This window comes from Doryrhamphus excisus, chromosome 1 (genome assembly GCF_030265055.1).
Source record: "Doryrhamphus excisus isolate RoL2022-K1 chromosome 1, RoL_Dexc_1.0, whole genome shotgun sequence".
Taxonomy (NCBI): domain Eukaryota; kingdom Metazoa; phylum Chordata; class Actinopteri; order Syngnathiformes; family Syngnathidae; genus Doryrhamphus; species Doryrhamphus excisus.
The window spans coordinates 21,359,009-21,373,536 of NC_080466.1; the positions used below are offsets into that span (position 1 = coordinate 21,359,009).

At 41.7% G+C, this 14,528-nt stretch overlaps 1 protein-coding gene across 1 annotated transcript in view; it reads right to left on the bottom strand.

Moving 5' to 3' along the window:
- The window catches only part of ntn1a (netrin 1a), a 66,800-nt gene that overhangs the window by 24,581 nt on the left and 27,691 nt on the right, over window positions 1-14,528 (bottom strand). Inside the window, exon 2 of the mRNA XM_058082215.1 lies at window positions 12,932-13,120. Coding sequence (XP_057938198.1) covers window positions 12,932-13,120 — 189 coding nt within the window. The remainder of the gene's footprint in view (window positions 1-12,931; window positions 13,121-14,528) is intronic.

Below are 14,528 nucleotides of genomic sequence, written 5' to 3' on the forward strand. Positions count from 1 at the left end.
CAGACCTGTGTCCCTTTGGAGGTGTCACATTCCATTTATTCTGGAGCTTCACCTCTACGGTTGATCACAGGTATCACCCGTTCTTCCAAATGGGGACACCACAGATGCCTCGTATCTAACCATCCCACTTCTGACACCATTTGTCCCAGAACCCTAAAAAAGAGTACTGTTAACTTAAGAACTTAAGCACCGAGATTTAATAGGTTGATACCAGGTTCTTCCAAATGGGGAAACCACAGATGCCTCATATGTAACCATCCCACTTCTGACACCATTTGTTCCAGAACCCTAAAAAAGAGTACTGTTAACTTAAGAACTTAAGCACTGGGATTTAATAGGTTGATACCAGGTTCTTCCAAATGGGGAAACCACAGATGCCTCATATGTAACCATCCCACTTCTGACACCATTTGTCCCAGAACCCTAAAAAAAGAGTACTGTTAACTTAAGAACTTAAGCACTGGGATTTAATGGGTTGATACCAGGTTCTTCTAAATGGGGAAACCACAGATGCCTCATATGTAACCATCCCACTTCTGACACCATTTGTTCCAGAACCCTAAAAAAGAGTACTGTTAACTTAAGAACTTAAGCACTGGGATTTAATGGGTTCTAGGTTCTTCCAAATGGGGACACCACAGATGCCTCATATGTAACCATCCCACTTCTGACACCATTTGTCCCAGAACCCTAAAAAAAGAGTACTGTTAACTTAAGAACTTAAGCACTGGGATTTAATAGGTTGATACCAGGTTCTTCTAAATGGGGAAACCACAGATGCCTCATATGTAACCATCCCACTTCTGACACCATTTGTTCTAGAACCCTAAAAAACAGTACTGTTAACTTAAGAACTTGAGCACCGAGATTTAATAGGTTGATACCAGGTTCTTCCAAATGGGGACACGACAGATGCCTCATATCTATCCATCCCACTTCTGACACCATTTGTTCCAGAACCCTAAAAAAGAGTACTGTTAACTTAAGAACTTAAGCACCGAGATTTAATAGGTTGATACCAGGTTCTTCCAAATGGAGACACCACAGATGGCCACCTGGTCACTCATCCCACTTCTGAAGCCAATAGGTAGCACAAGACTGATGATTGGTATTCTTAGAACCCTGGTATAGTAAGCTGAGACCAAAGTGTAAGTGTAAAATTCTGGAGGAGGACCCATGTACAATTATCCGAGTGCTTCATCCATCTCCGCAGTCTATCATCTCTATCGATGGAGTCTGATTCTTTGGCAAATTACTGCTATTCAGGATTGATTTCTTAGTTTCATTAGAATCAGGCCACACGGTGGCCTACTGGTTAGCATGTTGGCCGAAGAGTCAGGAGATTGGCGAAACCTGGGTTTGATTCTCTGCTTGGACATCTATGCGGCGTTTGCATGTTCTCCCCGTGCATGCGTGGGTTTCCGGTTTCCTCCCACATTCCAAAAACATGCTAGGTTAATTGGCGACTCCAAATTGTCCATAGGTATGAATGTGAGTGTGAATGGTTGTTTGTCTATATGTGACAAGAAGAAGTTAAATTGAACCATAGAATTATGTATAGCAGGGGTGCTCATTTCGTCGATCGCGATCTACCGGTCGATCGCGGAGGTGGTACTGGTCGATCGCTGGTCGATCGCGGCGTGACATTAAAAAAATATCATCCTAGCATCAATGCCGTCACTTGATTGATATACAGGGCAGCCATTCAGATGACAACTGAATGTTGCCCTTCGGGCGACCAATCAAATCAAACAACGTCTCTAAGTGCAGCAGAACTTACGATGTCAGCCTATCATCCATCCCCGTTACTTGATTGACATACAGGACAACCAGTCAGATGACAACTGAATTTTGACCTTTAGGTCACCGCTCATGCGTAAACAACGATGCAAAGTGCTAAGCTAGTCGGCGAATTGCGTCAGATTTTAAGCCCTCGCTAAAGTTTATGGCCACTAAAATGAGTGAAGGAGCTGGACCAAGTAAAAAGGCAAAAACATATCACTTCCATACGGATATGGAATATTATACGGATATTATGATACGGATATTATCCATGACTGATAAACATTTGGAAGTGTGCTTGAGGCTGGCTATCAGCAGCGACTGTCCGGACTATGCATCCCTGGCTGGTTCAATTCAGTGCAAGTCATCAAAGTAAACTCAGGTAATTACAAAAAATGTTAATAGTTAATTATGTGTGTTTTGCAATATTGGCTCATTTGGTTATGTAAGGTACATCAACATACATTGTACGTACAAATAATCCTCAATACATTTGAAAATAAATAGATGTTTTGCATTTTTGTAGTGGGTAGATCATTTTGATTCGGTCATTTTAAAAGTCGCTCGCATGCTGAAAAAGTGTGAGCACCCCTGATGTATAGCATATCCATATTGAGTGTGCAAATATATTGAGATATTTACAATTATCTTTGTCTTTGGTGCTAACCTCTGACAACCAACAACTCTGTATTATCTTACATGTCGCTCAGACTCTTAACAAAACAACACAGTTTTATCTCTAGTGCTGGTTTCCTGTGATTTAGCTTCCGTTGCAACTCTTATCTCAGTCCTGTGTGGCTACTTGTGCTGTTCACACATCTTATCAACTTCTTAAGGCTTCCCTCTTTGAGTTTGTACCTATTAGAGCTTTTATCAGAGCAATCTGTCACTGTTATCATTGCTTGGCAAGAAGGGGAACAAAACGTATGGCTCTTTAACACCGAGATGCATTCGTTTGTCTGCAAAGTGTGACACTGCGTTGTCAGTTGGCATTTAAACAGCGAAATGTTGTTTTCCAAATAAATCGTTGGATGCCAGTGTCTGGTGTGACCGATACAATACAATGTCGGACAGCGACAACTGCTTTCAGCACAACAGAGCGAGAGATAAACATCACACCCTTGTTCCGACTTGGTTATTTCCTTTCACACACCCTTTACACCTCTGCCGTTACGTCTGAAGTTAGAAAATGTGCGGGTCAACTTGACCCCCTATTCCATGTCAATGATGAACAGCAAGGGAAAACTGTGGAAAATTTCCAGCTTTGAACGGCGGTGTGAAAACGACTACAGACTCACACATGGACTTGAAAGCAGCGTGGAGGCCAGTCCAGCACGCCTTCAGTCATGTAAATTTCAAAGAATGTCAGCAGGATTTGAGGCAACGGAGGGCAAGAAGCAATTTATAGCATCGGGCTGGGTCATGGTTCTAGCTTTAAGGGTCTCACCTCCCACCTACACATGGTCTGTACTCAGCCTCCTTGTCTATAGTAGATAGTGTGACAAATTGCGTGACTTTCTGGCGGGCCGCCCCACCTTTTGGCTTACTGTGGGAATCTTAAGCGAGTCTTTCTGGTTTAAGTGTGTCCACTTAGTGCTTAAGTGGCTGTGTGCTCTGTTTCATGGCCACTCTAGATGGATTAGGCAGATATGGGGGACACGGGTCCAAGACGGTGGTCTCTTACCAGAGATACTCTCAAAGTCAAAAAGGTGCAAAATCAAGGCAAATTTTTAAAATGCATAAAAAGACACTTTTTTTGCTGGTTCTCAAATAAGGCGTCCGCATCTTTGCCCCTGCTTTACTTCTCACATCTCATTTAGTCCAGTCTCATACTTATAGGTTATCACATGGTTTGTCTGGTATCAGGGGGGCATGATACTGGGCCTGATACCAGACAAACCATGTGATGATCTTATTATCACATACTATTTAATCATGAGCTTATTATCACGTACTATTTAATATTTACTATTATACTAATATTTCCTATACTATTTACTATTTAACCGCTGACATGTTGACAGAGCACAGACGGCAGCAAAACAAACGCTGTGTGTTCACGCTTGTGCGCTGTTCTCTGATTGGTTGTTTCACGGGCACGATACCAGAGCAGCGCGCTCTGAGTGGACAGCTACGGGGGCTGATACTGGACATGGTTAAACTCTATATTTTATCAGTATCACTTCCCTGGGCTTTGACACAGTATCATTTCGGCCTTTTCCCGTATCATTCATGGGCGCTTTCTAGGGTACAGGGCCAATTAATACTGTAGTATGTGATAATTATAGGTTATCACATGGTTTGTCTGGTATCAGGCCAGGTATCATGCCCCCAAGTGTCAGTGCTGATACTAGCACGCGGGGGCATGATACTGGGCCTGATACCAGACAAACCATGTGATGATGTTATTATCACATACTATTTAATCATGAGCTTATTATCACGTACTATTTAATCAAAAGACCATTTTGTTTCCAGAAAATGTTCAGTTTATTACATGTATTATATCTAAACAGTGTAAACACAATAATTGCAAAAATATTTCAACAATAATATTTGATCAACAGTCTTATCTTATATCAATGTCTGACAATTAAAGTTCCATTAATCAAGTTGGGGTTTTTTGGTGACTGGAGAAACACTAGGCACTAAGCACTCGTGTGCTGTTCTCTGATTGGTTGTTTCACAGGTACGATACCAGAGCAGCGCGCTCTGAGTGGACAGCTACGGGGGCCGATACTGGACATGGTTAAACTCTATATTTTATCAGTATCACTGCCCTGGGCTTTGACACAGTATCATTTCGGCCTTTTCCCGTATCATTCATGGGCGCTTTCTAGGGTACAGGGCCAATTAATACTGTAGTATGTGATAATTATAGGTTATCACATGGTTTGTCTGGTATCAGGCCAGGTATCATGCCCCCAAGTGTCAGTGCTGATACTAGCACGCGGGGGCATGATACTGGGCCTGATACCAGACAAACCATGTGATGATGTTATTATCACATACTATTTAATCATGAGCTTATTATCACGTACTATTTAATCAAAAGACCATTTTGTTTCCAGAAAATGTTCAGTTTATTACATGTATTATATCTAAACAGTGTAAACACAATAATTGCAAAAATATTTCAACAATAATATTTGATCAACAGTCTTATCTTATATCAATGTCTGACAATTAAAGTTCCATTAATCAAGTTGGGGTTTTTTGGTGACTGGAGAAACACTAGGCACTAAGCACTCGTGTGCTGTTCTCTGATTGGTTGTTTCACAGGTACGATACCAGAGCAGCGCGCTCTGAGTGGACAGCTACGGGGGCCGATACTGGACATGGTTAAACTCTATATTTTATCAGTATCACTGCCCTGGGCTTTGACACAGTATCATTTCGGCCTTTTCCCCTATCATTCATGGGCGCTTTCTAGGGTACAGGGCCAATTAATACTGTAGTATGTGATAATATATAAGAGCCTCCCTCTGCAATGTTCTCCATACTAAATTATTGAATTGATCGACTAGTCTCTCCATGCAATTGACAAGATCTTCTCGACAACAAGCTCAGGGTCAGGTGAACCTGTCTGCCAGGTACATGATAGACAGCAGGGGGAAGTAGAAGGTCGTGTGCCTGGCGATTCTTTCCGTGGAAGACATCAAAAACATATTCCGAACCATGTTGCTTGGATTAGACATCGTAAGGCGGACGCAGCGGTTCAACGCAGCCCGCAGCTGCCCATTATGATCGATATGGTGGGTAAAGCCGTGAGCATTCTGACTGTGACTGTGAATCACAACAAGGACAAAGGCTTGGCAATCTTGGAGAAGCTTTCGGCTTTGTGAAGGCAGATGGCTCCATTGAGAGACCAGAGTGGACAAACGGAGTAAGCCACATCTATTGGAAGATGGCTACTCATACAAAACCCAAACAATCTACTTAATGTGCATTTCGACCTCCCCCTTTTCTTCTTCATGGACACCTGTTGTTTGTTGTCTCTGCCACGGCCCACTCACGGCTGTCTACACGCCGCCCTATGAATGTGAGTGTGAATGGTTGTTTGTCTATATGTGTCCTGTGATTGGCTGGCGACCAGTCCAGGGTGTAGCTGTGATAGACTCCAGCATATGCGCGGCCCTAGTGAGGATAAGCGGCATAAAAAAAATGGATGGCTGAATGGATAATTAATTAAGACATACATACATATAAATCATATTTTGCATTACATTTGGCTTCTAAAACTTATTTTGAATTGCCATTTATTTATGCAAATTTCTAGGAAGTTTGCAACTTTAATGACTGGCGATCCATCCAAAGTCTCTCATCAAAGTCAGCTGGGGTAGGCTCCAGCTCACACACTAGCCTCAACAGGGTGCGGTGTTGAAAATGAATGCAGGTTATTAATTTGCAGCCCTATAAACGACTGTGTTCTACTTTAGATGTTCCACTACAGGGGTGCTCACACTTTTTCAGCATGCGAGCTACTTTTAAAATGACCGAGTCAAAATGATCTACCCACTACAAAAATGCAAAACATCTATTTATTTTCAAACGTATTGAGGATTATTTGTACGTACAATGTATGTTGATGTACCTTACATAACCAAATGAGCCAATATTGCAAAACACACATAATTAACTATTAACATTTTTTGTAATTACCTGAGTTTACTTTGATGACTTGCACTGAATTGAACCAGCCAGGGATGCATAGTCCGGACAGTAGCTGCTGATAGCCAGCCTCAAGCACACTTCCAAATGTTTATCAGTCATGGATAATATCCGTATCATAATATCCGTATAATATTCCATATCTGTATGGAAGTGATGTGTTTTTTGCCTTTTTACTTGGTCCAGTTTTTGCCTTTTTACTTGGTCCAGCTCCTTCACTCATTTTAGTGACCATAAACTTTAGCGAGGGCTTAAAATCTGATGCAATTCGCCGACTAGCTTAGCACTTTGCATCGTTGTTTACGCATGAGCGGTGACCTAAAGGTCAAAATTCAGTTGTCATCTGACTGGTTGTCCTGTATGTCAATCAAGTAACGGGGATGGATGATAGGCTGACATCGTAAGTTCTGCTGCACTTAGAGACGTTGTTTGATTTGATTGGTCGCCCGAAGGGCAACATTCAGTTGTCATCTGAATGGCTGCCCTGTATATCAATCAAGTGACGGCATTGATGCTAGGATGATATTTTTTTAACGCCGCGATCGACCAGTACCACCTCCGACTTAATGAGCACCCCTGTTCCACTATATCTTGTTGCCAATCCAGCGTTGTTCACACTCTTGCCAAGTGAGGGTGAAGTTCTACATGGTTGCTGTGTGAATTTAGCCTCCCCAGCTGCTGCTCTGGGAATGAGTGATGAGTCTAAGAGTTCATAAATAACCAAACCTATTATTTGCTTTCACTTGCCCGGGGGAGTGGACATACATGACTTAGTGCAGTCTGATCTACACTCATCTATTTTGACTTATGCCACTGTAACACCCCATAAAGGTGTTTGACTGCAAAGAGCACCTACTTGAAGCTCATCAACATAGTTTGTGAGAGCACGTACTGCAACGCACGGACACACTGCATTATGTGTGACTTTTTTTTTTTAATACTTTATTTTTATTTATTTCTATATTTTTCTAAACAAAACGTCAACAGCAATACAAACACACTCAAAAACAAAAAGGGGGCACTGGACATACACAGCACACAATTTGGTTATCCCACATTCCCTGTCATGGTGCAATTTGAGTAATTTCCTTGATTTTTGTCCGTGAACAGTGTCCATTTCACCCATTTTTCTCCACAAATGTCTTCTTCAGTCCTCAATCTATGTGTTAACAGTTCCATGTCATGTATTGTGTTCATCACACAAAGCCAGTCCTCCAATATCGGGGGTCTTGGGTTCAGCCATTTTTTGGTAATGGCTTTTTTACCTGCTACCAATATGATTTTATACAAATACCTATCTTTTCTTGACACAAGGTCTCCCACCAGGTGGCCCAGATACAATGTCTCACATGAAAAAGTCACACTGTAACCCAAAATCCTCTCCATGGTTTTACATACCCTCTTCCAAAAATGAATGATATTTGGGCAAAGCCAGACCACGTGTGAATGGTTGACATGGACTGTACCACACTGACGCCAGCATGGCTGGGTAACCTTAACATATTTTTGTTTCATTTCTGGTATAATGAAAAATCCAATTATATTCTTCCAGCAATGCTCCCTCCAGACCCGAGATGATGTTGTGGTGTTTTGGGTCATAATCATACCCAACCTTTCAGTTTCTGTAATGTTTGTTTTGAGCTCTTTTTCCCATTTTTCTTTAATATAATGAGTATTTGCCTTTCCCTCCATTACATTTTTATATAGTGTGGATACTATCTTCGTAGTTTTGGATTTGTAGGCAGACATTGCCATTTGAATCAGCCCATGTCTATGTGTGACTTTTTAAAATTAATTTTACTCCCAAGCGCCCCCGAGGACCTCTGGACAGCTGCCGAACCCCACTTTCTAATTTTGTCGGTATAGAAGTTGATAATGAACCAAGATTTTTAAAATGTCTGCTTTTAACATACAGCCATTTATTTTGGATCCCAAATCCGATCCGGAAGTAGAGCTTGGACAGTCAACTTTTGAGAGCTACTGGTTGGAGACCCCTGACTTACTGTGTATGAACTCAAAGAGTGCACACATAAGTCCACGTTTCTTAGTGCAGGCAATCTTAGCACAACATCGATAGTGCAAATGAGGTCATTGCACTTTTTTTGCGGGACTATTCATGTTTAATAATCTTGGGTACAAGGCCGTTAGCTCCTCCAGACACCATTGAGCTAGTAATTTGCATGCATGCAGGTAAGAAACTCGCTGTAGGAACACTCTGTAATGCTACACAGACAACCGCTTTTGTTCGATTACCTGCACAAAATAAACACAGTTAGGACACATGAATTGTTACTTACAGTTTGCTCTTCTGACCCTTTGCCACGAAAAAGTAACGTTGGAAAGGTGTCGAGCTTTAGTAACAATTTGGCGGACAGTGCAGTTTCATATTGGCCCGTGTTCACAAAACAGTCCTGTGTGAAATGCTATTGACAGATAAAAATATATTTCTCTTGCTGGCTGGGCATCAGGAGCTCCTACGGCTCTTGCCTGATGCTTGCCTTGTTAGGATAGCTAAAAATATTTAGCTTTCTCTTACACCAGTGAAAACATTTCCTGGGAGCCATTGCTAACACCACAAACAGAGCAAAGCAGAGCCTATATGGGCGGGCATGCCCATATAAGGCAGTCTCGCTCGCATTGATGTCACAAAGCTCGGCGTTAGAAAAAAAACTCTCTGAAACCGAGATTTCAGAACCACCCCAAATGTCTTTCAAGACTCACTTCCAAATGTGCAAGCCTCATTATCTGAAACTTTGGCATCGTTTAACACAGGGGTCGGGAACCTTTTTGGCTACAAGAGCCATGAAGGCCAGATATTTTAAAATGTGTATCTGTGAGAGCCATATACATTTTGAGTGCAATCAAATGTGTGCATGTTTATGTAAGACCAACAGTTTTAGATATAATGGGCTCTAATTACGTAGACCAGGCACACTACCCCACGCCAATGGGGTGTGGCCAGCATACTTTCGTGAGCAGCGCAGTGTCTAATAATAAATCAAATACTTGCTGCCATTAATGCAACTTCTGCTGCTGCATAGTTTTGAACTGTATTCAGTACACGTATTTCATTCTTTTGGCCATCTTCACCAGAAGGCTTGGTTCTGCAGCTTTAGCTATTTGACTAAAGGAGGAAAGTTTACATTTACATGTTTTTTTGACATCTCAATGACCGAGGTACACTACAGCATTACCCAGCAATAATCAAGTTTTGGTGTTTGACCTGGAAAATATCATCAGGAAAGATAGATATGGTCGGCCGTATTGCAGCAGAATATAGATGGACGAATTAAAATGCATAAGAAAGTTGTTGATTTTGAATATTATTTTTAACAGTCATTTCTGTGATGGTTTACTTTAAAATGTTAGCAAAAATGCATTTTTATTGTGGTAAGAAATGCTTGAGAGCCAGATACAGTCATCAAAAGAGCCCTACCTGGCTCCCGAGCCATAGGTTCCCTACCTCTGGTTTAACACAATAATACAACATTCTAACAACATTTATAGGTCAGAAAAGTGGAAAAAGCATAATTGGTCCCTTTCCAGGTTTGACACTTGCATCACACATCTCTAATGGACATACTTTTTGTTTCATGACACCAGATTACTTCAGGCTGCTTTTTCAGTTCTTGACTCCCCCCTCCATGACTCGTGTATCCAACGTTTCACATGAGTCACCACATTCGTATTCAAACAGATGGGTCTCTGGACATGGTTAAGATGGTTTATAGTAGTGTCAATAAAGTGTTTGCTTTAATTGTGTCTATCAGCAGCGGGAACCACAACAAACAAGAGTGTTTTCTCTTCTGGGGATCCAAATGTGGCGTGCCATGCCTCCAAGGTCTTTAACTTAAATGGTGCGCTCACTGAGGAACCCATCAGAGGTGGGGGGAGTAGAGGGGGAAACAATTAAATGGTCTGTTATTATTAGAATTGTGCTGGAAGAAACATTACGCCTTCTGCAAACAAAGGGGACAGTCTCCATCATCATGGATGTTTAAGACTGGATGAATTTATGGCATACACTTAATTATTAACTCATGTTCATTTCATTTAGATTTACTTTGTTCTTTATAGGCAATTCAAACATTTGGGGCTCACGAGAATGCAACAATATGTAATCATTTGAGTTAATGACATCTTGCGCTAAAATGAAGCACTAATGCCGTGGGCTGACATTATTGGTCATAGTTGTGTGCCGTGCTGTATTTATAAATTTTGCGACACACTAAAATAGTGCTTCTCAAATAGTGGGGCGGCCTGAACTGTCAAGAATCAGCCAGAATCAGGAAGTACTTTTAATGTACTTTTAATGCAGTATAGTACAGATAAATAAATAGATTAAATAAATAGCAGTTTTTCTACTATTTCAAACCGGGGAGGGCGTGAAAACACTTCTGTTCCTTGGGGGGGGGTGGCATGACAGAAACTACTCTATTTCGATTGGTGCGGGCTGAAGCGTACACCCCCAATTAATCTGCTAAATCGATAGCGACTAGATAACTAGATAAACACGCCCGCGGGCCAAATGTGGCCCGCAGGACACTAGTTTGAGGAAAGTTTAATGTTAGTGCGGCCCGCGCAAGTTTGATATGGATGCTGTATGGTATCATGTACCCAGAAAAAATTATTACGTTTGATTAATGTTCATGTTAAAGGTTAAATAACTGTTAATAGTTATCCTCCCTATCCGTGTGGAAGTGGTAAGTTTTTGGCTATTTAAGTTTAAAGGAAATAACTTGAAGGCTACCGTTTAGGTCGCTAGCTCTCTAGTTTGCGAGTTAGCATGTGTCTCAAGACCCTGCAGTTGCGCAATATGTTGTAAATAAAAAGAGTATAAATGTGACTATAGTCGTGTTTTGTCATGTCTACAGGGCTCTAATAATGCTTTGTTCATTTTAATCTGAAATTAATAAATAATTTGTCTACCCACCAATGTTTTATTATTATTATTATATTTATTTATTACTGATTGATTGATTTTCTTTATTCTTGATTTGTTTATTTATTTTTCCATCTTATTTTGTGTAGAAAAATAAAAATGAAGATATCTGAGAACAGTGGAATGTTTTATAAGAGCTTTTCTTGTAGAAAATCGGAACAAAAGCATAGTTTATTCATTTTTCTGTTTTTAATAAATGCGTTTTTTGTTGTTTTTTTTTGGAAAACCTGATGCGGCCCAGCCTCGCCCAGACCCTAGCTCCAGTGGCCCCCAAGTAAATTGAGTTTGAGACCCCCTGCTACGAATAGTACCACATAGTAACCGGTAGGGTACTATGGGAAAACAAGTAGCGCCATGTTGAGCCACGCAATGGGGCATTATTAGCTTGCCTGGTTGATACAAGTGAGGGAACGTTGGTGAAGAATATGCAAGACTCCAATCGTGATGAATGCGTGTTTGCGTTCCCGCCTGACACTAGAATGGGCCCGTAGCTATATGGAAGGTGTGAATGCTGATGAGTGGCTGAAGGGGCGGTAGGGCGGAGGCTCTGCTCTAGTTAAGGATGAAACAAGCAGGATGTGTTGCACACAGATCACCAGCATGCAATGTCTCGTTGCATTCACTTGACATTGTTTTCACTGCAGTGAAGCAAAGTATATTTATGTGATTTTTGTGTGCAACACTTGAACACAGCACAGAAGAATACAAACCATGTGTGTGCACATGCTGTCTGTCAAGGTGACTTGTTTATTTACTCACTTCCTCTTCAGCGATATGGGAAAATGTAGGCTTAAGTTGTCGGCAGGCAGGCAGGCATTTCCACATGGGCCCATGTTTTGGAGGCGTGTGTGTGGTGATTGTGTGTGTGTGTGTGTGTGTGTGTGTAAAACAAGCAAAGTTGTTTGCACAGGGATTGTGCCACTGTTATCTTTACCTGCAGCTACAGGAGAGGTGAGAAAACATGGCCTCGCTCTCTTTGACCCTTATTAGCTTTGGTGAGGGTTGATGGCAGGCGATTCATCGCCGGTATTAAGCGGCTAGCACACCTGCATGGGGGCGTGTTACGCCTGTCCACCCCCCCTCCCCATCACTATCATCACTCTCTATTCCTTCCCATCTTTCACTCTCCTGCCAGACTTCTGATTGGCCTTCCACTTGCTCTGTGGATCACTTCACACCTCGGCTCTGTTTGCTTTGCTTGTCCTGTCATCCCTTCGCCTCCCCTTGAATTAAGCCAAATAACTCAAGTGTCAAAGAGGGAACACCCACTCCACCCGCCCATATTGCCACGACCCCCACCTCCATCCCTGCAGACCTCCAACTCATCTTCGCTGACAGGGGAAGATGGGGCGAGACAAGGCTTAGGAATGCAGAGGTTCCACACTTCCTCCCCCATTTCCTGTCATTAATCTGAAACTTCTACGCACTAGTGCCTATGGGCGGAACCAATATATTTCTATATACTCCATGAAATCTATGCATTTTAAGGAGCACGGCCAAGCATATGGAGAAGCTGTGGGGGGGAATGCACCATACCTTTGCAGGCTTTCCTGTGTGAGATGGGTTTGGACAGGTCTCGGTAGTAGCCTTCTTTGCAGTAGTGACAATGGCGGCCGGCTGTGTTGTGGCGGCAGTTGAGGCAAACTCCTCCGCTTTTCCTCCCTGACAGCTTGTACAGCTCCATGTTGAAGCGACAGCGGCGGGCGTGAAGGTTACAATTGCAGGCTGCAGGGCGAAAAAGGCACAGAGAGAAATGAGATAAGTGACGTGGTAAAAAAAAAAAGATTTAGGGCAAACTAACACTGACCTACTTCTACTGGCCTATCCTTACGTTCCCTGCTGCTCTCATCTTCTGTGTGTGCCGTCACTTCATGATACAACACTGGATTACAACAATTGTCCAACACGTCAACAAGCAGGCATACCTAAGGCTTTGATTTGGTAGTGCTGATCATTATTAAGTGACGGCAGGAATGTTGGTATTGCTTATACTGCCCTTAACCCATTGTTCATTCAGTATTAATGATCTATATTAAGGATCGACGATACATCGGCCGGCCGATATATCGGGCTGATATTGGCGTTCTTTACTTGAATCGGCATGTTTTGAAGATGGTTGAATATTTATTCCTTTTAAAGTTAATAATTCCGTTTAAATGTGTGTTTAAGAAAGCTGAATCCTATTGTGTTTACATTTCAATAAATATTTGTTTAAACTTGAGATCTGTAATATTTGTTATCATTGTCATTTTTTCATGTAAATTGAGGGAGCAAAAGCAGTATCGGCCACAAATATCAGCCCAAGCAAAATCGGCCATTGCCTAAGGGTTAGGGACCTAACCCTAACCCTAACCCTAACCCTAACCCTCGCCCTAGCCCTAACCCTAACCCTAACCCTAGCCCTAGCCCTAGCCCTAGCCCTAACCCCTAGCCCTTGTCCTTGCCCTTGCCCTAGCCCTAACCCTAACCCTAACCCTAACCCTAGCCCTAGCCCTAACCCTAAAAAAAAAGGCATTTTGATGATACTCTGACTTGAAATTGTTGAATGGGTCACTGATAACAATGAGCTTTATTACATTTAAAGGAACATCACGTAACAATTTTATCATAAAACAACTTAATTTTGATGGTACCCTGGATTGAAAAGTTGTGGAAAAACCACAATTTATACTTGGTCATATGAATAGAATTACAAAATAGCTGAATTAAATATTACATGGAAATATTTCATTGATCGGTCATCGAACTCTATCTAACTAGTGTACCATGAAATGATGTCATTTTGATGGGAGATTGAAATGATGGCACACTTTCATATGATTGGCCAATACTACAAAAATAGATGCTTTGCACTTAAAGCAACAATATGTAACAAAAATCTAATAAAATAACAGCTTCAAGTTCATGTTGATGATACACTGGCATGAAAAAAGAAAAAAAAGGGTGATGGAAAAAAACATATTGGCATCGGCCCAGAAAAACGCCATATCGGTCAACCCCTAATGTATCTACATCGGATTGGTTTTAGCATCTTTAAAGCACAAAATGTATGAAAGTGCTGCCACTGCATGCTTCCACTTGGTCTATGACAATGGCTGACCATCCTGGACACCCGATGAGGGGCACGGAAACA